The sequence below is a fragment of the Eschrichtius robustus genome, chromosome 16 (genome assembly GCF_028021215.1).
Source record: "Eschrichtius robustus isolate mEscRob2 chromosome 16, mEscRob2.pri, whole genome shotgun sequence".
NCBI lineage: Eukaryota > Metazoa > Chordata > Mammalia > Artiodactyla > Eschrichtiidae > Eschrichtius > Eschrichtius robustus.
The window spans coordinates 88,622,694-88,649,528 of NC_090839.1; the positions used below are offsets into that span (position 1 = coordinate 88,622,694).

The 26,835-nt window shown below is 59.1% G+C and overlaps 1 protein-coding gene across 3 annotated transcripts in view; it reads right to left on the reverse strand.

Moving 5' to 3' along the window:
- Positions 1–201: 201 nt before the first annotated feature.
- The window catches only part of GRID2IP (Grid2 interacting protein), a 34,058-nt gene continuing 7,424 nt past the window's right edge, over positions 202–26,835 (reverse strand). Inside the window, exons 2-22 of one of the 3 annotated variants that reach the window (XM_068523978.1) lie at positions 25,300–25,454; positions 17,024–17,275; positions 16,709–16,794; positions 14,023–14,092; positions 13,435–13,529; positions 12,932–13,115; positions 10,500–10,654; positions 9,337–9,486; positions 8,985–9,082; positions 8,689–8,806; positions 7,563–7,918; positions 6,695–7,111; positions 4,837–4,924; positions 3,966–4,043; positions 3,242–3,438; positions 2,760–2,915; positions 2,549–2,635; positions 1,563–1,692; positions 1,355–1,473; positions 508–672; positions 202–273 (exon numbers count right to left, since the gene is read on the reverse strand). In XM_068523978.1, the coding sequence (XP_068380079.1) occupies positions 202–273; positions 508–672; positions 1,355–1,473; positions 1,563–1,692; positions 2,549–2,635; positions 2,760–2,915; positions 3,242–3,438; positions 3,966–4,043; positions 4,837–4,924; positions 6,695–7,111; positions 7,563–7,918; positions 8,689–8,806; positions 8,985–9,082; positions 9,337–9,486; positions 10,500–10,654; positions 12,932–13,115; positions 13,435–13,529; positions 14,023–14,092; positions 16,709–16,794; positions 17,024–17,275; positions 25,300–25,454 (3,228 nt within the window). Of the gene's footprint in view, positions 274–507; positions 673–1,354; positions 1,474–1,562; positions 1,693–2,548; positions 2,636–2,759; positions 2,916–3,241; positions 3,439–3,965; positions 4,044–4,836; positions 4,925–6,694; positions 7,112–7,562; positions 7,919–8,688; positions 8,807–8,984; positions 9,083–9,336; positions 9,487–10,499; positions 10,655–12,931; positions 13,116–13,434; positions 13,530–14,022; positions 14,093–16,708; positions 16,795–17,023; positions 17,276–19,926; positions 19,962–24,201; positions 24,216–25,299; positions 25,455–26,835 lie in introns of those variants that run through there. The other 2 variants (XM_068523977.1, XM_068523976.1) reach the window with 2 other exon arrangements.

Here is a 26,835-nt window from a genome sequence, read left to right on the forward strand (position 1 = left end):
CCCCGCGCACGCAACCCTCGGAGCCCCGGGCTCGGCCCCGAGAAGGGGTCCCCGCACCTTCGAGGGCGGCCGGAGCTAGACGGCTGAGCTAGCTGGAGATGCGCGCGTGGCTGGGCCCCACTCCCGCACCCGGGCCGCTCCGAGCCACGCCGGCGGCGTCCGCTCCGCGCTCGGGCCGCCGAGGACGCGAGGCCGCCGCCGTCACCAGGAGAGGGGCGAAACCATCCCAGAGCCGCGCGTGCCCTCCCCAGCCTGCAGGTCGCCGAGCGCTCGCTGGGGAGGGAGGAGCACGTGGGGACGGGGTTGGTCAGTGGTCCCGGGACACCTCCCTCCCTGCGTCGTCTCCCCCCACCCCCTCCCTCGCCGGGGCAGAGACCTACTGGCTCCGCCCCACTGGGGGAGCGTGTCACTCGCTAGGGGCCCTTTCCCACCCCGGGCTTCACAGAGAAACCCCCTCGCTGGACCTATGGCCCTGCCCTCTCCTCAGGGCCTCCCACCGTGGCTCACCTCGAACTTGCTCATGAACTCCGCAAAGATGCCGAAAAAAGCCTCGGAAGTGGTGGCTTTGGAATCTTCACCGAAGAAAGCCAGCGCCTTGCCCAGCTCATCCATGGCCTCCCGCTGCAGCCCGTCCAGCGCCCGCAGCATCGGCTGGGCTGTCTCCAGGAAGGACTGATGGGCCTCTGTTAAGGAAACTGCCCCAGGTCCCTGGGGCAGGTCCCCGGGCAGTGACCCAAACAGCGACCGCTCCAGTCTACCCCAGGCCCTTTGCTCACCTGGGCACCATGCCCTGGTCAGAGGCTCCAGTCCCTTTGCCCCCTGCCCTCCAAGCTCGTCCTGACACCTGCCACATCCAGTCCAGCCTTAGGCCTTTCACTTGCTCCTCTCTCTGTGGGGCAGCTCTCTCTTCCCTCCTGGCTCTGCTCAGATGCTACCATCCTCTCTTCCCCAACCATCCACTTAGAGTGGCCCCCTTTCTCTGTCTCTCTCTTTTTCTATAGCATTTGTCGCTGTCTGTGCTCAGTCAGAATATTCCCCTCTCCTGACTGCCTTTGGCTGGCCAGGCCTGACAAGTCTGACAAGCCTCTCCCTGTATCTTGTGACTTAAGCCTGGACTCTGCCACCCCTGAGGACAGAGGGGCAATGTAACCAATCAAAAGAGCTCCTTCTCAGTTACACACAGACTTGACATAAGCACTTAGATTCTAAATGACCTAAGATGGACCCCCTTCCAGAACCCCTGGACCCACAGCAACCTCTGCCCAGAATCTCTGCTGCCCACTGGAGCCACAGCCAGCTCTACCTGACCCCCCCCCCCCCCGCCAGGGTCCACTGTGGCACTGGGACAGGATACCGCCATGACCACGGCAAACTTGTCCTCGCTGGCGGGGGACATGCTCTGGCAGGCGGCTTGTATCTCACTGATGGTGCCGTGGAGGTCAGCCAGGTCACTGGTCAGGGCCCGTTGGTTCACTGTAGGGAAGGCAACAGAGCCTCGTGGGGCTGCCCTCCCAGCCCAGGACAGCAGTGCCTCTGCCTCTCCACCCATCCACCCAGCCTACCTTTGGCAGCCAGGGGCACAGTGGGCAGGTCCTGAGCAAAGCCCAGGAGTTCGGGGAAGTGCTGGCTCAGCGATTTGGCAAGGATGTGCAGGAAGGTGGACTTCCCATCCACCGTCTTGGTGGAGTTCAGCTGCAAGTGACCCCAACATATATCTTCCTCAAGGACCCCATCAGATTCCTGATCGCACGGGCTCAAGTGCTCTTCTCCCTGCTTCCCCTGGGCTGTGGCGTCAGTTCCCGGCCCCCGACACTCTCCAACTCCAAAGCTCATAAGCTGATGGCTAGTAATCCTTACTCTGAAGCTCTCATCTGCTGGGATGTCACAGGCCTGTTTCCTGGCCCAGATCTTTGAGACCCCCAGGAACCAGGCCCCCAGCCCCCAGCTAGGGGAGGACCCTAGGTTTCTCTGTCCTTGTGAGTTTGCCCTTGTCAAAAGATAGAGCCCAAGATTCTCTAACCCCAGGGAAAGCGGGGAGCATCACTCACAGTTCTTCCCTTTTGTGGTTTTCTGGAACCATCTGTGGCCCATCTGAGCCTCAGACACCCTAAACCATTCATATCTATAAAGGGAGTTTTTCTTCCTCTTTTTGAAAACAACCAAAGGCGTCATGGGGAAAAGTCCCAGAAACACAGGGGAAAGGCTGGATATTTGAGCTGTCCCTTCTCTGATCCTAGATCTTTCTGGGGTAGGACTGGCCTGATGGTGGTGGTGGTGTTGAGGGCACAGAATCCACCAGGTGGGACTCTCCCCTTCCTCCTGGAGCCTTCCCTCCCTGCCCTTCTCCTCTCCCACCACTCCATTTTTCCAGATCTTGAGGCTTGGCTTGGAGACGCCACCTTGTCCCCCCATCCCCTCAACCCCCAAACTTTGCTTCTGTTACATCTGGCCTGCGGGCAGCCAGCGCTTCCTCCGGGGGTGATGGGGGTGGGGAAGGGCCTCAATGGTAGAGCAAACAAATCAGTGACTGTCTGACAGGCCCCCTCACCTCCGTCAGGAAGTTGATCTTGAAGCCCGTGGTCTTGTTGGTTTGGGGCTGTCCATCGTTGAGATAGTTGCCCATGGCCAACACAAACTGTGGAGAGAAAGGTGGGCAGGTCCTACCCCACGCCCTGGCCCCTCTCAGGATGAACCTCCAGGCTGGAAGCCCCAGGGGACAGAGGGGCAGGTAGAGTGATCTGAGAAGGGGAGGTTCTGACCTCCAGGATCTTGGCGAGCTTCCGGCTGTTCTTGAGCTCGAGGGAGGCCTGGCGCAAGCACTCCAGGCTGCCCCGGATCTCTTCTGTCTTCTCCTGTAGGGTGGCCTGGAAGTGGAGGCTGCGCAGGCGGGTCTTGTACTCGGGAACCGACAGCATCTGACAGGAAGGCAGGGCCAGGATTCATCCATCCCGCCGGGAGACCCGCTGCCCCGCGGCAGCCTGGGGTAGGGGTCAGCGGGCTGCCCGGTATTCCCCTAGGAAAACAAGCACAACCTCTAGGGGGCACCCTCATCCCATCCGCCTTGGACCCTGAGTGAGAACTGGCTGTTACAGGTGTAAAACCGGGACTCAGAGGCGTGAACGCGGTGGCGGGAGGGGAGCGAGACCCACGCACAAAGGCACAAAGCGAGAGCCGCGATAGAGGAGGCCGAGGCCGCTGGGCAGCCGCCCCTGGCCCCGGGCGGGGGTCACGGCCACAGCACCTGCAGGACGAACTGGTCGGGCTCGCTGAGGCGGCCGGGCGCCTCGCGGAAGGCCTGGTAGCGCTGCTCCTCGTCGGCGTCGGGCGCGAAGAGCAGCAGTTGCGCCAGGTGCGCGGGCTCCAGGCGCCGGGGCTCCATGCTCATTAGCACCTGCCGCAGCTCGGCCGGGCTCAGCTTCAGGTGCGCCAGCAGGATGGCTGCGGGCGGGGCCGCGAGGGTGAGCCGGGGCGGGGCCCGGGCGGGGCTTCAAGATCCCCCCTGGCTCCTGGGTGTGTCGGGGGACTGGGGACAAGGAACCGGGGCGGAGCAGGAGCCTGCCCAGAGGAGGGGAGGGTCCTTCCCGCGACCGATTGAGGGGCGAGGGCGGGGTTCTCGAAAAGATAGACCTGGAACTGAGCGGGGCCTGAGGAGTTGGGGCCAGGGAACTAGGGAGGGTCCTGAGACGGGGAGAGCAGGGGATGCCGCTGGAGGCGGGGCCGGAACTGGGGAGCCGATTACAGGATGAGGGCGGGGCCGACGGGGGTGGAGCCAAGGCCGGTACCTGCGCCCGGTGGGATCGGGCTGGCAGTGGGACCTGGGAGAGGGTGTTCACCGCGCGGGAGGCAGGTGTTGGGGCCGCCACGGCCTAATCTCGATCATCCACCGGGGTGGATCCAAGGCTCTGTGGCCCGGAGGGGGGTCGCGTCCTGCCCCCCACAACCACCCGGCACCCCCAGCCCCTCACAGGTGTTGTAGGCCTTCTTGTGGGACAGGATCTCCACCACCTCCTTCTTCCTGAAGGGCTCAGGCCCGGGCACCGGCTCTGGAAGGGAAACTGATGGTTTAATGGGGGGACGCTAGGCTGAGGCTGCTGTGCGAGGGCCCAGGAGGGGTGTGGCCACACCCCACAGCCCAGACGCCCCCGACCATGGACTTGACTGAATCAGCTCCAGGTGTCCACACTCCCCTCACTCATGGACTCTGGGGTCCAGTCTAACACAGTGTGCGTGATGTGGCGTGTGTCCGCCCCCCGCCCCCCATCCTCTCTCCCCTGGGCCCTTGGGACTGAGCTGGCCCCTTAAGGAGAACCAATCACCTCTCGACCTTGCAGACGCTTCCTGGACGGACAACAGCCTTTCTCTTCAATCCCGGGACCACTTTCCACACACAGTATCCCTGGCTGCCTGGAGCCCCACCCAACAACTACAGGGAGATACCCTGAGAGGGGTAAGGGGAGAGAGAGACTTGGAAGGGATATCTGTCTATCTTATTCTGGCTGTGTGACTTTGAGCAAATTACCTAGCCTCTTTGTGCTTCCTCATCAGGAGGTTGGGGCGAGCACAGTCCCTACCTTACAGAATTGTCACAGGATTAATTTAGAAACAAGGGTGTCTGACATTTGGTAAGCATGCAATACATGTCAGCTCTTATTATCTCCATTTTGAGGTAGGAAACCTGAGGCTCTGAGAAGTTCAATAACTCAGGGACACAGTAAATAAATGGCGGTCCGTGCAGACCTTGGGGACTCTAAGCCCTGGGACGCCACAGAAGGTAGTGGGTGGGCTGCCACAGAGGACCTGGTATCTGGGTTCCCCTAGGGCCCTCAGGCCACTCACTAGCAGGTTTCTGGGTGCCAAAGTGGAGCTCCAGGTCGAGGTACTTCACCATGTCGCTCAGCTTATCATAGTCAGAGTCTTCCCCGAGCTGCGAGGGAGGGGGAGGTTCAGAGCGAGGAAGAACGGCCGCCCTCCACCGCCCCCACCCTCTAAGGGCTGCCTTGTGAGCTCCCGGAGGGAGAGCCTCCATCAAGCCCTGGGACAAACCCGGCGGCAGGAGGAGACTGCAGGAGAAGCTAAATCATCCAAGTTATCAGGCGGTGAGCCGGCTCCTCTTGCGGTCAACAACACTCACACCTGGGGCACTCTCCAGGCAGAAGCCAGCAAGTTGCGCTGGAGCAGGGGGTAGAGGGGCTCTAAAGGGGCTGGAGCCGACCAAGGAGGCTTAAGGGGTCTGGGTCTGTTCTGAGTGAGTTCACCAGAGCTGCTCTGGGTTCCCGATTCTGGGGAAACTGAAGCAGGGAAATGCCAGGAGCTAGGAACTGGACAGGTGGTTGTAACAAATGACCTGGGTGAGAGGTGACAGTCTAGAAGGGCCATGGCTGCAGGCCAGGGACAGCTGGCGTGGATCTGGACTTGGCCATGTCCATGACCTCTGTCCCTGTGTCCACCTTCAGCATCCAGTGGAAAGACCACTCTTCAGAGCAAGGCTTCAAGGACCATCTGAGGCTGGTAGGAGTGAGGTCTCCAGGGGACCCAGTAGGTCCCAGTTTGTGACTTTGTCCTGCCGAGCATCCTTATCAGCAACATGGAAAGGTTCCCTGGATGTGTGGGCTGACGCCAACTTGGCTGGGAAGGCAGGAGACAGAACTGGGACCCAGGAAGTGGCAATGGGAAGAAATGACAAGCATGCCCCAATGGAGTGTGGCTGCATGGAAGGACACGCTGTTGGTCCCAAGAAGAGGAAGGGACTAGGGTTAAGGATGATGGTGGGAATGAGCACTGCGATGGGGCAGCCCCAGAAGCTGGAGGGTTCCCAGGCCATGTTACAAGCAGTATGATGTCCAGGTCAGAGGAGATGAGAGCACTGTTTTCTCCTCTGAACTGGTGAAGCCCCATTAGGAGTTCCACCTGGGACCTGCCCTTTGACAGACTATGGGGCTAGAAACCACATTCTAGGGGAATGACCTAAAGAACAGGGATGGGGTGAGCCTTGCTCATGGGATAGGCTGGTTGGTCTGTGGATAAGGAAATATACTTGCTCTGCCTGATTTCAAAGGGCAGGACAGAAAGCAGGACATGGGAATCTTGGTAAGACAAAATTTCAGAGCAATACAAGGATGGATGGTGAAAACTGTCCAGCGAGGAAAGGGATGCCTTGACAGGTAGTGAGTTCCCCATCACTAAAGGTGTTCAAGTATATATTGGCAGTGTTGTTTGGGAGGAAATTCAAGCATCAGAGTGAAAGGTTGGAGGCTGGTGTGCAGGGGTTTGGAACAGCTGCCCTTTTAAGAATCCTTCAGTCTTGGCTCCTGTGAATAAACTACTGATCGTAGACTGGCAGACAGTTCGAAGCTCTGTGACTCTCTAACCAGATGTCCTTCTCTTGGCTCTAAGAGCCTAAGGGAACTATTCAAATCTCGAGTGATAGGTTTCAAGGGTGAGTGTGGTGCCATTTCTGGATGTCCCCAGTGTGTCATTGGCTTAGGGATGCAGATTGAGCTTTGGTGCCTGTGTCAACCACCAAGGGTGGGCGTGTTCATGGGCTGGGCCTTCATTCATCCTCTGCTCAGGATGGGGACGACCAGAGGATGTTCAGCTGACGCTGGAAGAGGCCTGGAGATGGGTCTTGCCTTCACTGCTGCTGCCCAGACCACCTCCCCTGGTGCAGAGCACTCCTGGTCCCCAGGTCGCCTACCTGTCCCCAGATGGTGCCTTCTGAGTTCTCCACCTGCTCCCACCGCAGGCGCTTGACGCTCATGTGGCTGGTCTCACTGCGGCGGTGGCCCAGGCCCCGGGACAGCATGGGGGGCGCACAGGGCACAGGGGGGGGCAGGGGTGGCGGGGGTGGTGGAGGGGCTGGGTGGCTGAGTTGGGTGAGGGGCTTGGCCAGCGTCGGAGCGGGGCCCCAGGGGCCATCAGGGGTGCGGGAGCTGGGCTTGGGGTCATGGAAGGGCAGGGGTGGCGGTGGCGGGGGGCTGATTGGGGGCGGGGGGATGTGGTCGGAGATGGAGGAGTAGGTCAGGGAGCTGCCCTCCTCACTGCTGCTGACGCACTCGCTGGCACTGCTCCTCTCATTGGTGACAAAGCTGCCTTGGTCGTCGTGGAAGCTCATCTGGGGGGGACAGAGCAAGGCAAGGGGAGGGTCAGGCTGGGCCCAGGGAGACTGGAGCCTGGGCCAAGGTGAGGGAGAGTGGAGTAGTCTGGGGCAGATGGTGGCATGGCCCGGGGATGGGACAGGAGAGTCTGGGGGGTTAGCCTGAGGCTGTGGTGGGACAGCCTGACGGAGTGTAGGGAACCTGAGACAGGGTATATGGGGTGGCCTTGGACAAAGAGTGTCCTAGCTTGAGCCAAGGGTGGGATAGCTCCAGCCAGGGAGTGGGGTGTCCTGGGACAGATTCTAGGACGGACTGGGGCAGGGAGAGGGGGAGATCCCCAGGGCAGCAGGCCCTGGGCACAGGGCACATCCCTGGGCACATCCCCAGGGCAGCAGGCCTCTCACAGGAGCCTGTGGACGCTGTCCCCGTATAGGCCCCCGTACCCTGCACGTCTGCCCGCGTGCTCACCTCTTCGTAGTCATTCTCAGGGCTGAGGAAATCATCCACGATGGTGACCCGGGGCCCCAGCTGCTCACTCAGCGCATCCAGGAAGCGGTCAGTATCCCGGCTTGGCACAGGGCGGGCGAAGGTGAAGAGCTTCCTGCGGCTGGGCGGGCGGCCGGGGTCCGGGCTGGGGGTGCTGCTGGAGCGGAGGGGCCCGGGGCCCAGCTGTGGGGAGGGCGCCCTGCTGCTGTCCAAGCTGGCGTAGGGGTGGGACTCACAGCTGCTGGGGGAGGCCAGGCCCTCTGAGCACAGCGGGTAGTAGCAGGGGGAGGGCAGGAGCCGCTCGCTGGGCCACGAGACGCTGGACAGGGTCCTGGGCCCTAGGGTGGGGGATGGAACGTGAGGACCCCTCTTGGGTCAGTACCTGGGTTCCAGGTGCGGGCTGGAGGGGAGGGGCCTAGGGCGGGTTGGCTCTGTGTCCCTGGGCACCTTCCTTTCCCCCTCTGGACACAGTGCAGGAAGACCCTGGATGACGCTGCATCCCCAGGCTTCCCTTAGGGTGATCAAAGGCCGGAGTGGGCAGGGGGAGCACTGCTTGGCCCCAGGACAGGCGGACCCCAGCTCATCTTGCACAGGATCCCAGGGTCCCACCTGGAACCCACTGAACACAAGTCAAGGGTGAGGGGGTCTCCAGACCAAAGGTCATGGGGCACCTCCCGCACCCAGCAAGCCCTTGGCTCACAGAAACATCACCCGGGGGTCCTGCCTTCTGAACTGCCGAGAAACCATCATGTGTGTGTGAACAACCATCTTCCCAGCTGTGCCACTCACAGAGCAAAATGCATGCACTTCATAGTCTATCCGACAGTCACATGCGAACTTGGGGACTCCTATGGAGGCAGCCCTCTGCTTTTCTAGATCCATAGCAGAGGTGAGGATCAGAGGGGACATGGGAGGGGCCAGGACAACCCGGACCTTGATGGCCCCTAGCTATGGAGGTTGCCAGGGTTCCCCAGCATTCAGTCCCATAGCCATGGAGCAAAGAGGGAGGTCCAGGGATATGCCTGGAGGTGGGGGTAACACCCAGCCAGCCAGCCAGGAGGCCGGAGGCCAGAGCTGCCCTCGGGAGCCGGGGCTGGCGAGCCCCTACCTGCTGTGCCTGCCATGCTGGGCACTGGTGGGGAGGCACGGGATCTGGAGGTGGTCCCCATCTTCCCTTTGAAGCTGCTGCTCAGCCGGGACTCAAGCTCTGCGTAGACAGCCGACATCTTCGGGGAGAGGAGGGGGTATGGGTCCAGCCTGCCCTTACCTCCCCCACGTGGCCCTAACATGGCCGCAGAGGCCAGGCCTGGGTGGTCTGGGAGGCCAGGGTCTGCCCCAGCTCCGTGGGCCACCCATTCCCAGCTCCCCACTGACACCAAAAGCAGGGCAGAGAGAAGGTCTCACCATCTTGGGGTTGGGGGTCTCGGGGAGGGACGTGCCATCGCCCGCCTGGCGCTCGCCTGGGATCAGAGGAAGAGGCATCTCCGGGCAGTCGCTGGGCCCTGCCGGGGAATCAGGAGGGCAAGTCCACAACACGGGGGTCTAGTGACCACCTCTGAGCTCTAAGACTCAGGCCCCAGCCCAGACCCAGCGAGGGCCTCTGGAGAAAGAACCGCCAAGCCCTGCGGGCCCAGAGGGGCCATTGCTCAGCCCATTCCCAGGGATGTCTCATCTCGCCAAGCCCATTTTGCAGGTGGGAAAACCGAGCCCTGACGCGCCCTCTCACCCACTCCAGCCTTTTGGTCCGGGGCCTCACCACAGCTGAGGCTGGCCTCCAGGCCTTGGGACCGGAGGCTGCGGCGGCACACGGAGGAGGCCCTCAGGGAGCTCCGTGGCTGGAGCTCGGGCTCTGGCTCCGGCTCCGGCTCCGGCTCGGGCTCCAGGTCCAGTGTGGGCTCTGGCTCTGCTGTGGGACCAAAGGGGAGACAGGCCCCTTGTCCTCTCAGCCTGACAAGGAGCCTCCAAACACAGGGAGGGTGAGGGCACCCACCTGTGAGCCCGGGCCTGCTCGGCTCTAGGACAGCTGGGAACCCTAGGGTGAGAGGCAGGGCGCTGGGCACAGGAGGTACATGGGGGTGGTGCCAGCCTGAGGACAGAGGGTGGGCGGAGGTGGCCACAGCCCACCCTCAGGGCCCCTTCTCATGCCGAGAGCCTAGCACCCCCTGATTCCCAGGTCTCAACACGCAGGCGCTGCTGCCCCTAGGGGCTTGCAGAGTGAAATGGAAGGTTCCAGGTCAGGGCAGATGTGTGGGACGTCTGCTGCCCAGCCTGCACCTGAGCTCAAACCCTCAACCCCCCAACAAACTCTGGGTCCCCAGGACTAGGGTTAGTGGGCGCACAAGGGCCAGCACATAGGAGACGTGCAGGCGAGCAGCAGGTGCCCAGGGTTTAGCCCACTTTCGATGCCCGTGGCCAAGTGATGAAGTGCATGCGTGGTGTGGGCACGGGGGCACCTGGTGACGGGGCAGCAGCAGGGAGCTGAGGCTGCATGGGGCCCCATAGGCCCTTGTGTGAGTCTGTGGGCTCCAGAGCCCACTAGGCAGGTGTGACCTGGCCGTGTGCTCACGATCCAGGTCTGTAAACAATGTCCACGTGAACGTCTTGATCTGTGCCACACTTCCCAGCGTGCAAAGCACAGCCACTGTGGTCATCCTCATTTTGTGGGTGAGAAACCTGAGACCCCAGGCGTTAGGTGGGGTGTCTAAAGTCTAAGGTTATGCTGCTTTAAGGGTCAAGTTGGGAAAGCACATCCGTGGGGCAAAGCGTGGGACCAGCCCCGTGTGCTGGGTGTGTATCTCCAGGACAAGTGGGTGCATCTGTGTGTGGGAGGAGCCCGGGTTGGCTGTAGTACCTCACAGGTGAGAACAGCAGGTGTCTGGCCTTTACCTGGCGGGCTGGGCAGGGGGAGGGGCTGCTTACCTGTCATGGCCGTGTAGCCCAGAAAGCATGCGATTTTCTCCTGGCAGAGCTCCTGCTCCTCGTAAGTCAGCAGCTGGTAGATGAACTGCCAGAGGACCTGCTTGGCGGGTGTGTCCAGCACCGGGTAGACATCGACGATCAGGGTGTCGATGTTCCTGGGGGTGGGGTGCAGGAGCAAGGAGTTCATGACTCAGGGGCTCGACAGAGGGGGCAGGGTGGGGGACAAGGGGGCACTTCCAGGCCACAGGATTCAGCCTCATGCCCTTCCCTTCCTCCCCAAGACAGAGAAGTGGGCAGGAAGGTAGGCTCTGCGGACAGGCTGCCCAGATTCAAATCCCAGCTCTGCCACTTACCAGCCAAGTGACCTTTCTCGCTACTAATTTCTCTGTCTCAGTTTCCTCCTCTGTAAAATGGGAGATAAAAATAGCACCTACCGGGGAGTTCCCTGGTGGCCTAGCGGTTAGGATTCTGGACTCACTGCTGTGGCCTGAGTTCAATCCCTGGTCGGGGAATGGAGATCCCGCAAGGTGTGCTGCACAGCCAAAAAAAAAAAAAAGCATCTACCGCACAGAGCTGTTGTGAAGATTAAAACGTATAGAATGTATTAGGAAAGCTGACTCACCATATCAGGGACTGGCAAATGATGGCCCAAGGCCCAAAATTTGGCCTGCCACCTGTTTTTTGGAACACGGTTTATATAAGCCTATGGTTTATATTTTGTCTATGGCTGTTCTCAGGTTACAACAGAAGAGATGAATGGTTTCAATGGAGACTATATGGCCTGCAAAGCCTAAAATATTTGCTATCTGGACCTTTCTAGAAATAGTTTGCTGATCGCTACATTGTATGGAAAAAATAAAACTGATCCTCACGTAACACCACACATAAAGGTGAACTCCAGGTGGATAAAAGACCAAAGTGTGGAAGGTATAATTATAAAATTAATAGAAGATAACGCAGGAGATATCTTTTGACCAAGGGGCAGGGAAGGACTTCTTAAACAAAAATTCAAAAGCCAAAGCATAAGGCCCCAAATGTATTGAATGTGATGATACAAAATCAAGAATACTTGTTCAAAGAAGCACAACTTGGAGCTGTTAATATTAGATATAATGGAAGTTAACAATAGAGTAACAAATGAGAGAAGATATTTACAATGTCTAAAATCAACAAGGAATTGGTATCTAAGACTCACAGAGAGGAACTTCCCTGGTGGCTCAGTGGTTAAGAATCCGCCTGCCAATGCAAGGGACACGGGTTCGAACCCTGGTCCAGGAAGATCCCACACGCCGTGGAGCAACTAAGCCCGTGAGCCACAACTACGGAAGCCCACGTGCCTAGAGCCCATGCTCCGCAACAACAGAAGCCACTGCAATAAGAAGCCCGCGTGCCGCAATGAAGAGTAGCCCCCGCTCGCCACAACTAGAGAAAGCCCACGTGCAACGACGAAGACCCAATGCAGCCAAAAATAAATAAGTAAAATAAATAAATTTGTAAAAAAATAAATAAAAAATAAAACAAACAGGGAACTCTGGCAAGTTTAAATTTTGCTGTTTGGAACTTTCTGGAATTTTTTCCAAATATATTTGTTCAGTGGTTGGTTGAATCTACGGATGCCGAACCCATGGATATAAGGAGCGACTGTAGGTGTTATAACTTGGATGAATGTTGAAAACATGCTAAATGAAAGAAGCCAGACATGAAAGTCCACATATTGTATGATTCCGTCATAGGAAATGTCCAGAACAGGGAAATCTACAGAGACAGAAAGTAGATTAGTGGTTATTTAAGGTGAAGGAGGAGCGGCAGGGGGTGAGAGCAATCAATAGTGAAAGGGTTGGGGCTTTCTTGTTGATGAAAGTGTTCTAAAATTGAGTATGATGATGGTTACACATATTTGTGAATATACGAAGAACCAGTGCATTGTACATTCAAATGGGTGAATTGTATGATACGTGGATCATATTTCAACAAATATACATTTTTGTTTAAACAAAAAAAGGGAATGAACAAGTGATTGGCTTTGCAGGGACCATGAAACGACCCTCTGGGCTGAGGCGTGCGATAAACACTCCCGCTGCTGCTGAGGTGCAAAAAGAAAGATGCTAAACCAAGCCTAACAGGGCGGGGCTGGTGGCAAGTGCCCACAGCGGGGTGTTGTGAGGGTCCTGCCAACAACCCTGCAGGGGGTCGCTGCCTGCCTCACTTTACAGGGAAGGCTGTGACTTGCCCAGGGCACGTGGCTAGGAGGTTTCAGAGTCAGGGTTTGTTCTAGGGCAGCCCCGATGGTCCCTACCCCCATTCGGGTCCCTTGAGCCTCCCTCAGGAAAAGGGGGCTTAGGAAGCTCAGGCAGGGAGACCCCGATGGTGAGTCCGGGCAGGAATCGGGGTCTACCCAGGGCAGGTCCCCACCACCACCCTGGCCCAGCCACCTGTGCTGGAAGAAGCTCTCGAGGGCCCGGCAGACCCCATAGCGCTCGGGGGGCGTGAGCAGGTGCTCCAGCTGCTGGCTGAAGGTCCTCCCCTGCACCCGGATGCTGGACGGCAGGATCTCCGCCACCCACTGCAGGGAGGTGAGCGCCGACGATGGGTTGGGAGAGTCCATCGAGTCGGAGTCTGTAGGGGCCACGGGAAGGAGAGGCCCGGGTGACCCAGCGTCCCCAGGCCAGGCGTGGTTTTCCTGGCAGCTGGGGCCAGGGGACCTCCCAAACTGGGGTGAACGCTATGCATTGGGAGGCACACCTGGGGATGTGCCCCACGGAGGGAGGAGGGAGAGCCCCTGAGGCCACCCCACTGGGTTTTACAGCACCACCTGGAGAGGGAAGCTGCAGAGATGGGGGACAAGCAGAGTCCTCTGTAGACTCATAAATCCCACCCATGGCGACCCCAGCAGGGTATGTGGGCCAAGGCGGCCAAGGGCCAGTGGGGGTCTCACCGCTGGCGAACGGGACGAGCCCCTCCTCCACCACCAGTGTGGGCATTGCACCACTGCCCTGCAGCATGGACACCACCTTGTCGTGGGAGCAGTTCCTGCCGAGCAGAGATGGCCCAGGAGGGCCTGCCCAGGATGAGCCCTGCCCAAAGCCACCAGCCAGACCTCCCTGTACTGCCGGTGGAGGCCACACAGCAAGCCCACGGCTGGGCCAGAACCAGAAGCCAGGGCCCTGCCTCTCCTGCTCGTTAATCTCCTCTGCAGGAGAAGCTCCAGGCCCAGGGCCAGCTGGACACTTCTGGGTACAGAAGGGGTCATGCCCACGCCACTCTTGGGCAGGGTCCCCCCTTAAGGGTAAGACACACATAATCCATTCGACTCTGTGTCCCCTGCATGGAGCTGGGGTGTTTCCTGGTTGGAAGGACGATTTGACATCCTGGAGAGGGTGGGAGGGTGGATTCAAGACTTCCTGTGAGAAGAGGGACAAACTGGGGACCAACTGGTCAGAGGCCCATGGCCGGGGTATCCCAAGAGTCAGGAGTCCTGGGGACTGTTTGCCACCAAGCTCCGGTGACCCCAATAGTCTCTGACCTCATGTCTAGTCCGTTGAGGAAGAGGATCCGGTCGCCCGATTTGAGGGAAGCATTGTCAGCCGGGCTCCCTGGAAGCAAGGAGAGAGGGTGCGGTCAGCTGAGCAGTGACCCACTCGGGGATCCCTGTGTCGTCCTCCTGTTTTACAGGCAAGAAGTGGGATGGGTGGCAGAGGAGAGCCAAATTCAGGCCAGCAGCCCCACATTAGAGCCGGCGCCCCTCTGCTCCCAGCTGCTCGAAGCAGGGAGCGATCGCCTGGTGAGGGTGCGAGTGCTCGGGACCTGGCGTGGACCACTGGTCAGCCCTGAGCTGGGGGAGGACAGCAGAAAAGGAAGGTGTGCACACCCGCAGAGGACGCTATACTCTATACTCTATTCTCGACCCCTCGTACAAAGGTCCACATCATAAATTCCTCTGTGCCTTTGTCACTAGGAGAAGATGTGTCTAGAGGGAGGTTCCTCCCTCAGGCTGGGAAACATGAAGAATTAACCATGTTTCGACATCTTGGGACCTTGCTGACACTGGAGGGACTGTCCTTCCAGGGCTAGCCAATCCCTAGAGATGGTACACGACTGGTCTGCAAGTGCATCTTTCCCGTGCACACCAACCAATCCTTCCTCTATGGGACTCGCACCGTCCGGGCCACTATCCCCCTGCCCTCACCACCCCATGGCCACGTGCCAGACCACTAGGGACAGCCCTTATGCCTCAGAGTCCTCTGAACTTATTCAAACTAGTTGTTCGTAAACCTGCTTAGCTGGCTTACCCTGCCTCACCCATTTCTTCACAAAAAAAAAAAAAAAAAAAGGGCTCTTGCCCATGTTTTCTCTTGCTCCCTCTGCCTCCTGACCAATCCTGGTGCTTCCCTGTGTGGCCCTTTGTGGCATGGTGTGCTGTGCCCCTTCCTCTTGGGAGCTGTAACACACCATCTTTTTAATGGCAGTCATCTCCTGACCCGTTGGCCTCACCATGTCTGAATAATAAAACCTACATTTTCAGCACATGGGAGCAGCTAATTCTCACTCTTTGCCTTCATGGCCCTGCAGGTCAGCCCTAACCCAGTACCTGATACCTGGAGAAGGGGCAGCTGCTAAGTTTGCTCCTGTGGATACAGATTTTTTTTTCTTTCTGCCTCTTTCATTATTCATCACTCTAAATTTGATGTGGAAGCAAGTGGGGGGAAATGATAGATGCCTAAATATACTCTCAGACTGTGAGTAGTTGGCTCTCTCTTGAGGTGGGGATTGTCAGGAGAGGAAGGGGAATGATCAGGGAAGAATTCCTGAGAGAGGGGGCCAGGGGGAGTCTTTTTTCCTGGGACTGAAAAGGGGGAGAGGGCGATGGTGACAAATCCAACATGGCCTGCCTGGAAGCTTGGGCCAGGCTGGGGTGGAAAGGCCAGAGAGGTAGTAGCAAGGGATGAAAGATCACTGGATCAGGAGTCAGGAGACCCCAGGTTCTAGTCCTTGATTTGCCAGAGTCTCTCAAGCCCTGTTTCCCCATCTGTAAAAGCTCCCATCGAAGCACCCGTTTGGCTTCCTACGACGAGGAAGGCATGGGGTTACCAGCCTGGAGGTTGGGTTGGGGAGAACAGCACCCCTGGATTTTAACATGGCCCCAGGCCAAGTATCTCTGGCTACACATGAGGGAGAGGCAGGGAGGTGGGGGTGGGGGTGATGGCAAAGTTGGAAGAGACATATCCAAAGAGGAGAGATTAATCATGCCTAGAGAAAGCTCCCCAGAGAGCAGCCTTGGGCCTTTTCTCTACAACAGTGTGTCAATGACTTAGTGATGTCATTGACACAGTCCAAGATGGACTGGGTCTCAGAATGATCCGAAGGCCGGAACAGTGATGCAAAGGCACTGAGGCACTTTCCCAGGGATCAGAAGAGCCCTTCTCACAAATCCATGCACTGGAGATGTGAGATGCAGAAGGGTAGAAAGAACTCAGCGTCAGCAGGGGCACCGATGGGGCTGGTTCACTAGGAGCATCATGTTCAGGTGCTGGGAGGGGATGGGGACAGAGCAGGTGACCCAGCCCTGTGGGCTGGTTACAGGGAGGGAGAGCTCAATTCAGTACCAGGAGACATGTCTGTCCACGGAGACCTTCCACAAGGGAATGGGCTGCCTCCACAATAAATGGGTTTCTTCCCTCCCTCCCCTCAACGCCCCACTGGAAGGGTGGGAAGAAGGAATTCCTTCACTGAGAAGACTGCCTTTTTCAAGATACACCATTCCAGGAGCAAGAAGGGGCTGGCCAGGTGGCAGGAGGAGGGGAGTCCAGATTTGGGGGGCTGGGGGCTGGATAGTGGGAAGAGGCCCCGAAGCCCTGCTGCCTGCCCAGCAAGTGCCCAGTTCCCAGGGAATGGGAATGTTGGCTGGGGCTCAGCCTGGGCGGGCACCAGCTCTGTCCCGGCTGCCCCAGTGTCTCAGGCAGTGCCCTTAGTCCTCCCTGTGGACATAGGAAAGATCTGGATGGAGAACTTGGCTCACTCGGCGCAGGGGTGACCCTGAACTTGGAGGGGGTTTGTCCTGACTGGGGAAGGTGGATGATTTGGATCTGCTGCTGTGGGACACTCAGAGGACACAGGCTACTTGAGGTTGGTACCTGAAAGGGGGAGGGGCTGCTGAGCATCGGCCTGACAGACTCCTTCACCCCATCCTGAACAACCCACCCACACCTCACCAGGCAGCACAGACTCGATCCAGACAGGTCCGTGGCCGCGAAGCGTGAAGCCGAAGCTCTTGTTGCCCTTGTAGACTCGGACCGTCCTGGGGAGAAAGAAGGGGTGGGTGGGGGGCGGGCAGCGTGCCTTTCCCTGGGGAGAGGAGCCTTGGGGGTGCAGGAGATGACGACGTCCAGTGTCCCGCTCCCCTTCACCTCTCCTGGACCCCAACCCCCAGGTGTCCTCGCTTCGCCCCCGCGCCCTCTGCCCGGGTCTCCATCCCGAGCCCACCGACCGAGAGGCGTCCGCAGCCCGCGCCCACGCGTCTCGGGTACCTGCGCGCGCCCCCGGGGCCGGCGCGGCTGCCGAGCAGAGAGGAGGCGGCCTTGCGCTGGGGAGGCTCGTCGGGGCGGCGCGGGGCGGCGCTGGCGCGCGTGGACACCAGGAGGCGCTCCGGCCGCTCCTCGCTGCGGCTCCGGCGCAACCGCTGCGCGCCCTGCGCCCGCCGGGCGCGGCATAGCTTGCCCAGCAGACCCTGAGACACGACCTCGTCGAAGCGCGCCCGGTGCTTCTTGGGGATGAAGATCCTGCCGGCGAGGACAGCAGAGTCGGAGCGCGCCCCCGATCGCGCCCCGAACTCGGCAAACCTCGGCCCAAAGACTTCTCTTCGTGGGCGCTGCCCTCGGCTCTCCCCTCCATCCAGGGGTGGCGGGGGAATCAGCAGCCCACACCCCAAGTGTACCCCTCGGTGCCCGGACTTGCGCCCCAACGGGCCCGGGCCACACGAAGGCCACGGCGCCCTGCTTGCTGCACTTTGGGAAAGTCTCGTTCCCACTGTCCCCATTACTCTGGCCTCGGGGCCTTCAGTGCCCTCAAAGCCCGTCCATGGGCCCGTTCCTCCTCTTGCCTCTGTCTTCCCATCTCTGGCCTCTCCCAGACTCCCTCATCTCATGCCCTCCCACCAGCCAGGCCAAACACCAGATAGGGGTCCCCACCACCCACCATCTCCCTGCCTCATTCCAGGCAACTCTGCTGGAGAAAACTGAAGCCACAATCCGCTCCGGGGTCAGACTTCGCCCAGACCCTCATCAGACTCCCCATCTCCCAGCTTGCTTCTCCCAGCAGCCCTCTCTACAGCTGCCGCCTCAGAAAGTGCCAGGACCACCACATCCAGTCCTGTCTTGTACACTTTTGCCCAGGCTGTGGCCCCCACCTAGCACACTCTCTCTGCTCTCCTAGCTAAACTGGGCTCGCCCTTCAACACCCAACACTGGCCTTCCTCCGGTTTTGTCCAACATGTTTTAGGAAGTCTCTGCTATCTGTGCCAGCCAGGCGCTGGGCTTCAAAGCTGAAGGTACTGTGGACCCTGCTCTAAAAGGAGTCACCCTGGAAGTGATGAGAGGCAGTGGGGAGGCTCACACAGTCCCTTGTTGGGGTCCACACCCTGGAATGTTTCCTTGGTGCCCATAGGTCTCCTCGGCAAGGCTGGAAGCTCTCAGAGGGCTGGGTCTGAAGCTTGGGTGTGACCCACAGTGACCAGCCAGGGCTCGGCACATGGTTGGGACTCAGAGACTCAGTAAATGGGGGTCTACCAGTGGCCCACCCATACTTCTGAGTAATGCAGCAGTTAACATCCTGGTGGACTCCCTGGCCCATGGCGGAGGATTCTGAGGCTCAGAGAGGATCCCTAACGTTCCAGGGTTACTCGGCTGCCCTCGGCACAGCTGAGATGGAAGCTCAGCCTCTGGACCTCCGCGCTGTGGCAGGGCTCTGTCAAGGGCCCCTGAAGGTCTGGTTGCTATCGAGGCCTCCCTGGCTGCATCCCAAGGCTCCCTTTCCTGTTCTTTCGACCAGGAGCCAGTGCCAAGGGCATGGGAGGAGGGGAGGGAGCAGCCAGCTGAAATACAACGCCTCTGATGTCGCACAGTGGCCCCCACTAAGTTCCCCCGATCTCTGTGGGTAGTTTAATAAGGTCAGTGGACAGACTAAGCTGCCTGGTGGGAGGGAAGGGATGTGGATCCTCGGGGAGGAGGGTGCATCAGGGCCTGCCCCCCACCCCCCCGTGAGCTCTGCTTCAGATCTGGATGTCCCAGGCAACCAGGAGGTTAGAATGATGGCCTGGTCAACTCTGCCAGGGGAGTCATCGCCTGATACACTCATCCTTGCCCACCCCCAGTGGTTCCCGAAAATCTAGAGCCTCAGTCGCATTCCCCAGATGGTCAGTCAAGGTCTCCAGAGCCTGGCTTCTCCATCCGCCTGGCCTGCACATTCCCCACATGCCTCATGCTCAGGCAAAGCAGAGATGACAAGCCGGAAACTGTCTACCTTACACTTTGGCTCCGGCCCCAGGCTCCAGAAGGTATCCTCCCAACACCCCCAGCCCCTAGGTCCAACCTGCCACCCTCTAGCAGCAATAAGAAACGCCGCCACCCCGCCCCTGCTGTGGAAACCAGGTGAGTCACCAACTGCACAGGTAGGAGAAGGTTGGGTGGCCCATTCCCTCCTTGGTGTTCTTGGGGCTGAGACGGAAGCCAAGGCTGCCTGGTGTGCCAGACCCCCTTTCTGGCTGGTGTGGTGTGCCCTCCATGCGGCTCAGTCTGGCCTAGGCACCCCAGCCCTGGGTCTGCTCTGAATTGACTGGCCCAGCAGATCCAGATGCATGGACCACTGTGTCTGATGGATTTGATGCCCCTTTGACCTGACAGCCTGGCTATGGCTGCCTCAGGACTCCCAGGTCCCTGCTATGCCAAGAAGCTTCTCTGTGGCCACAGGGCTCTTCTGGGTGCCACACAATGACCTTGCACTCAGAGTCAGTTCTGTTCTCTCTGGGGGATCAGGTCTCAATCCAACTCCAGGTTCCTACCCGGGGCTCCCATAAGGTCCTCTCTCTCCACCACATTCCCCACCTTGTTCTCTGCCCAGTTCCCTCAATCAGTCCGGTCGTAGGAAGGAAAGCGGGCTTTTCAATCCCAGCCCTTGATCCCCGACCCGGATCCCGACCCCTAGGGCCTCGGACGGGTTCCAGGCGCCTAGCGCGGGCAACTCGCCCCTTTAATAACCTTCCGGTTTATGCCTGCCCTCCCAAGCCCCCGCCCCCAGCCAGGCTCGGTGGGTGCCCACCCAGGACAGCGAAGCCCCTCAGTGTCCCAGCCCCACCCCTTTTCAGGTCAGCCGGAGGCGGGTCCGTCGCACCAGGGCGCGCGGTTCCCGGGGGCTCGGGGCGCAGTGGGGAAACTACCGAAAGTGCCGAGAGAAGCCCTGGTCCTTCCCCATCTGAAGCCGGCGACGGCGGCGCGGCAGGTGCCGATGGGCAGCGGGTGGCGGAGCCCGCGAGCAGAGCGAGGGCACCGAGACTCCACGCGCCTCTGCTGGGCGAGCGCTCTCGGCCCCTCCCGAGCCGGCTGGGCCCGAGGCCCCGCGCCCGCCCCCTCTCGGGTGGCCCCGCCCCGCCCGGCCCCGCCCCTCCGGGGGACCCTTCAGTGAGCTCCCCGCGAGCTGGGGCTGCCCGAGGCCGTCACGGTGCCTCCTCTGGCCCCCCTCCACGAGCACCTCCCCAGGCGCCTCGCCTCCGACCCCTCGGGCCGCGGCGCTCCGGGGAGTCCCCAACACCCGGCTGCAGCGAGGCCGAACCCGACCGGTTCAGAGGAAGCTCCGACTGCCTTGTGCAGAGCCTGGGAAGGCTTTCTGGAGGAGGTGGCCTTTGCGCTGGGACTCGAGGACTCAGCAGGTGTCGGCCAGAGAGACCCTCCCTTCCCACGCAGGGGGAAGCTCCAGAGGAGAAGGGGCTAGAGAAGGAGGCCTTGAATGCCGTTGTCAGCCGCTCAAGCTGCACTCAGAACAGTGAGGAGCCATGGGAGGGTATAAGGATTTAAGGGAAGGTGGAGGGACCCCGAAGGTGTTGGTACACCAGGGGAGGGGTGATGCTGGGAGGGGCACAGCAAAGGATGTTGGGATGGGACAAGTGGCCAAATTCTAAAACACAGGAAGTCAAGTTAATGAGACGTGGCGAGTGAGTGGAAGTGAGGAGGGGGCAGCCAGGTTGGGGCAAGTGCCAGGTGAGGGCGGTGGGGGGGAATAGAGGGCCTCCCTGGGATGGGCGTGTCCTACTGGGAGAGCGTGAGGGGAGGACCAGCTGAGGGGAAGAGACGGAGATAACAGGAAAGGGGGTCTGGACTCCTCCTCCGGCTCTGGGCCTGCCAGGCCTTGGAAGACACAGCAGGAGCAGGCCCCAGGGCCCCCACTGCATTGTCATTTCTTGCAGATCCGAGTCCGAGCTTCAGGCTGGAAAGAGTGAGAATCTGAGTTCTGAGGACCAAAGGATAGATGCCGGGGAGCCCGCCCAGGGCACCCTGGCAGGGGTTTCTCAGGGACAGCCTCAAAGGGGCAGGGCGCTGGGGGCAGGGGGTGGGGGGCTCAGCACAAGGAGGCGGCCACCACCCGGACAGGCTGGAACGGCAGAGGCAGGAAGCCCTGGGGACTTTGCCTCCGCCTCAGTCTTTGCGGGGAACATCCTCCACGATCCTGCCTGTGGGTTCCTGCAGCCCGTCACAGGGAGGCCCCTGCAGCCCTGACGGTCAGTCTCTGTCCTCTACCCGGGCCATGCTGCCCAACACACTTCAGCCCTGCATGCCTGGCCCCAGGGAGGCCACCACTCTGCGGTGACCTCTCACGGCTTTATGTCTCCCCTGCAGCAGTAGGAAGCCAGAGCCAGTCCTCATTCGGAGTCCTCCCCTCGCCTGGCCTCAGCCCTGCCAGGGGGAGAAGCGTCTGAAAATCCTCACAGTGAGCACAGCTCCCTGTCACCCACGGGGCCACAGCCGTCCCATCATGATAGAGCCATTTCTGGTTGTTTGGTACCAGCTGTGATGGCCCAGCATCCAGAACCAGGCCCGCCTGAGGCTGTGAAGACTGCCCACGTTGCCATGGGCACTGGAGACGTGACCACAGAGCAGATGCTCCTGCTTGAATCCAGACACAGCCAGCAGTGCGCTCGCTGCCTTGGGGCCAGGTTCCCCCCTCTGCCACCCCAGCACAGTGAAGGCACCAAAGGGGCCAGCAGCTGGCGCATCTGGCCAGATGGTCCATGGCAGCATAGGGTGGGCCAGGCTGGTCTTGCTGAAATGTCTGCCCAGCAAGAGGGTACTACCAAAGGCAGATCGCACTAGGGCAGTGTTCCTCAACTGGGGGTCCCCCCAGAGGACGTTTGGCATTGTCTGGAGACAGTTTTGGTTGTCACAAAATGACAAGTGGGAGGCGGGTGTGCTACTGGCATCTAGTGAGCAGAGGCCAGGGTTGCTGCTAAGCACCCTACAACATGCAGGACAGCCCCCAGCAACACAGAAACATGGGACCCCAAATGTCAATAGTGCCATGGTCAAGGAACCTCTCTAGGGAGAAAGAGACCTTCCCTAGGGGAAACCAATTTAACTGAGCACATACTAGATGCCCGGCACTTCCCCCTACACAGTGTCATAGAATTTTGCAAGGAACTTTGTATGATGGTGTCTCTGACACTGGTCATTAAAGCAGAAGAGGGTGAAGGAGGTGCTCACACCCTATCCCCCAGATTCTCAACTAATCTCTTTTCTGCTTGAAATTGGCAGAGTCCATTTATATGCTTTCCTACCAAGAACCCAACTGGGAACAAGTAGAAATGACCAACCCCATTTTTATGGATAAAGTGTAGAGGTTAGTGAAACTGCTCAAGGTCACACAGCCAGTGAGTGGACTGGGGGTCCGAGCTAGGTCTGCTGGGATTCAAAACACAGCTTCCTCCACCACCTCAGCTGTTTCCTCTCCCGACCCCTACCCCTGACCCTTTCCTTCTTTGCATTTTTTCCTGAAACACTAGCAGAGCACAAAGCTGACTTTGCTTTCCTGTTCCCTCCTATCCACGTCACGCTTTCCAAACTACCTGGCCTGTCCTAATTAGAAAGTCATTTTATCACTTCATCAAACTGGGATCCCTTTGGGGATAGACCCAAATTAGGCTCTGAGCCACAGGAGGAACTGCTGTCGTAAAGAAAGATAAGACCCTTTACTTACAACATCGCCACTGACCCAAATCTCACCCTGGCCATGCTAAGACGATGAGGCCACTTTGAATATTAAATTGTATTTGATATTCATTAAATTCAATGTTAAAGAGTGACATGTGGCTAGTGGCTACTGCACTGGATGGCCGAACTTCATGGTCTCACTGCTCCTTCTCCTTTCTCCCCAGGTCTTCCAGTTTGGCCACTGGGACCACCCCTCAGAGGCCACACGGTGATTTGGGTGGGTTCCAGCCTCTGTCGAGTGTGCACACACACGAGCACAACACACACACACACGTGTATCTTTACCTACCCTTTGCTGCTGCACCTCTCATTCAAATCGTGTCTCTCCTCAGTCGGGGGGTCCCAAGGCCAGAGCCCTTCCTGGCCCTCTACCAAGGCAGGGTGGGTCACAGCTAGGCACAGTTGGGTACCCAGGGTTGGGCTGTGTGTGGCACCACCCTCGCCTTGGCTCTCCGGGCTCCACCTCTGTGGCTAGATGCCTGGCCCTGATGAACTATCTTCCCACCTCCACAGGGCACATGCCACACCCCACCGGTCACTGCTTGAGCTCCAGCACTGGAACGTGCTGCCTGCTCCAAGCAGCCTGCCCTGACTGCCCTGTGCTGAGTTCATTCTCAGCTGCCCCCCGGCTGGTGCTCAGCTCTCAGAATCACAGAAAACTGTCTTGATTCCTCCATGCCTTCTCTGAGCTCTCTCGGGAAGGTGCTGCGTGGAAATCATCACTTCATCCCTGGAACCCAGTACGTGGGCACCAGAGTACACCAGTACACCAGAGCCTGGTGGAGGGGGGTGGGGAGGTAGGGGGATGGGTGGCTGAAGCCACGCTGCCAGGGCACCCCTCTCCCTGCAGAGCCCAGCTGGGCACCGCCCCCTCCTCCAGCAGCCTCCCCAATTTTCCTGTCGCCCTTGACGCGTGGACAACAGAGGCTGCTGTTTCATCCTCCCCAGCAGCGCCCCGGGGACGGGGACGCTGCGGGGACTGGGCACCCCCAGGTGTCCAGGGTTCCCGCTTCCCAGGCTCTAAATCGAGCGTGCCCAAGGGGGTGCCTCCTCCACCCCGGCTCTTCCTGACTCGCTGCCGGCCGCTCGGGGACGAGCCGCGGACAGGAAAGGCGGGCGTAGGGGCTGTCCCGGGAGGCAGACCGGCTGGCCCGGCAGAGGCGGCAGGGACGGAAGCCTGGGCAGCGCCGGAGGGAGATGAGGGACCAAGGGGGCCTCCAGCTGAGTCTGGCTGCTAACAGCCTTAAGACACGCATGCCAACTTCCCAGGGACAGCCTGGCCGCCCGGCCCCTGGCCCAGCCCTGGTGCGGAGGGGCGGGGTGGGGGGCTCCCCATCCATCACCTCCCCAGGGAGCCCTCAGCGCCAGCGCATCATCTGCTCTGCAAATTTGGCTCTAGAAATAACTTTTTCTCTCTCCGGATTTTCCCAGCAAGGGGCAGGCCCCTAACTCACCCCAGGCAGCTCATGGTGGCCTCTTTTGGTGGCCTTCTGTGCTCTGCTGCAGAGCGGAGACGCTGCGCCCGGGCTTGGGGAGTGGGGGTGGCCAGCCCGATCCCTGACATTGGCCAGGCCCAGAGGGAGGGGCAGGCTGCGGGGTGAATGGCAGCGAGGGGAGGGGGCGGGCTGAGCCCAGGAAGGGGGAGGGGCGGGGGTGGGGGAGCGTCACAGGCCCTGGAGGCAGGGGGTGGAGAGCCAGCCCCGCAGGATCCGTGCAGGGAACACATCATTCAGGCCCAGGGGGGCCTGATCAAAGCTGTGCGGTGCAGGGCAGGATGGAGGTGGAGGTGGGGGGCCGGTTTCGGGAGATTCCCAGGCCACTCCAGGTGTGGACCTACCAGGAGATTTTTTTTTCCCTGAAGGAGGAATTTAGAAGGTCCAAAGCTGAGCAGAAAGTGCACAGCTAATTGGTGCATGTTCTTGTGACTGCTACTCATTTGCTGTGTGACTTTGGGCCAGTCCCTTAACCTCTCTGAGCCTCAGTCTACCTCTGTGGAATGGGAACAATAATAGTGCTGGTGGGATTCAGTGAGAGAGTGTTCCTCTAGGGCCCTGGCAATGTTCTTGGCATGCAGCTGGCATCATCAAAGGGCAGAGAGAACACACTGTGTATAGGATGGGGGGTGGTGCCTGGGATGGACACAGCACAGCTCCAGGCTTCCTTGTCTTGACACTGCGCCATTACTCCCTCTCAATGAAGAGCTAGGAGTGTCTTGGTGTCACACTGGAGATTTCTGTGATCTGGGTTTTTGGACAGCAGGGCAGACTGTGACTTCAGCTCAGGAGGTGGGTCTTCTCTGCAGCCCGTCCCAGCCCAGCAGTTGGCAGCCCTTTCCTTCTCACTCAAAGTGATGCCCTGGCAGCCAGCAAAGCCAACAGCTGCCCTTCCCAGGGTCAGCCTTCGGGGTCACTGGCCCACCCATATCCTGGGGCTGACGGGGTGTTGGGGTCCAGCTCAGGAGTGGGCCACACAGCAACAGCAGCAGCAGAGCCTGGGGTGGTGGTGGGAGAGTGGACACCCCTGCTTGCCCATCCTGCCCCCAGTTGAGGTACCTGAGGTTCTCCAGGAGGGGCCCACGGGCCTCGAGGGGCAGCACCAGGGTGAGTGCCCACACCAGCTCATCTACCCGCTGCTCAGCCGCGAACTGCTTGAGAGCAGCGAACACCCGCTCCTTGGTCATCGGCTGGTCCCCCAAGATTTCATCCACCTGCGGGGAAGGGTCTGATGAGTGGCCACAAGGGTCCCAGGGCAGAACACCAGGGAATCAGTCACCTCCCTCCCTTTCTCCCACAGGACAGCTGACGTGGCAGCCCCTTCTGGGTCCCCGTGAGAGCTCCTTACCCAGACCATGCCATTTCAGACCTCACAGTAGCCCAACGAGGTGGGCGGGGCCAGCATCTTTGTTTTATATCTAAGGAAACTGAGGCTGCTAGGGGTGGGGTGACTTGCCCAAGGCCATGGAGTCAGGATTCAAACCCAGAGACAGCCCTTCTACTGAATATTGTAAGGATTAAAGGAACCCATATAAGGGCTTAAAACACGTGCCAAGCACTCTGTAATTGCTAGTTACTATTATTATAACACTATACTCCCTTCCACCACACTTTTCCGCTGAGAGATCCCACAGAGAACATTCTGGCTCCACAAAAAAGCCCTGGAGTGCACGCGTCACCCCAAATTCTGGTTCCCTCAATGCTCCCTCTGGACTTTTGTTTTCTTCACCTTAGTGTGCAAACCAGCTGATGCCAGACAAAGCACATCTACTCAGAGGAGCCTACTGGACATGGGCAGTAAGAGTCCAAAGCCTAAAAATGCACCTGTCATTTTACCCAATGATCTTGCATCTATGAATGTATCCTCGACGTGTCCTGACAAGTGCACGACGATATATGAGTGAAGAGGTTCACCTCTGCATTGTTTATGATACTGAGACGTTGGAAGCAGTATAAATATCTGACATTACAGGCTAAATAATTGTAGCACATCCATTTGGGGGATATTTCCTTGGCTATGCAGCCGAGATGGGAGGAAATCCCCAACCAGGTGAGAGGCAAGATCCTGGGCCTTATGTTGCAGCCTCGGGCAATCGGAGGCTCTTGCCCAGGGCTTTGGCTCTTGAAGGAATGATGCAGAGATGCGGGGACACAGAGCTTGTTCAGGGCAGTGGCAGAGCCCTGTAGCGCACCCTGAGCAGACTCATCCTGAAGGGTGTTTAGGACAGCTGTGCTCCGGGTGGCCCATCCCTTCTTGCTCCTAAGCCTAGGTCTCCAGCGCTGACTCTATGAACTCTTCCTCCCACAAATTCCTTTTCTGCCTCAGTTAGCAGAGTCAACTTCTGTTGTTTCACAGCCAAGTTCACTCCATACTCTGCAATATTGGATATCATTGATTCTAGGGTGAGCACTTTTTTAAAAAAAATTTTAACTTCTCTGAAATCAGGTTGTGTCCTATGGCTAGTTGTCATTCCTGTGTATGTATGAACTTGGTCATAGGTTTCATATTGTTACTTCCATTGAGTTATATACATTGCGAGTACTAAATATGTCCAAATAAGTCTAAAAGCCCTCTTCCACTAACTACAAATTAAG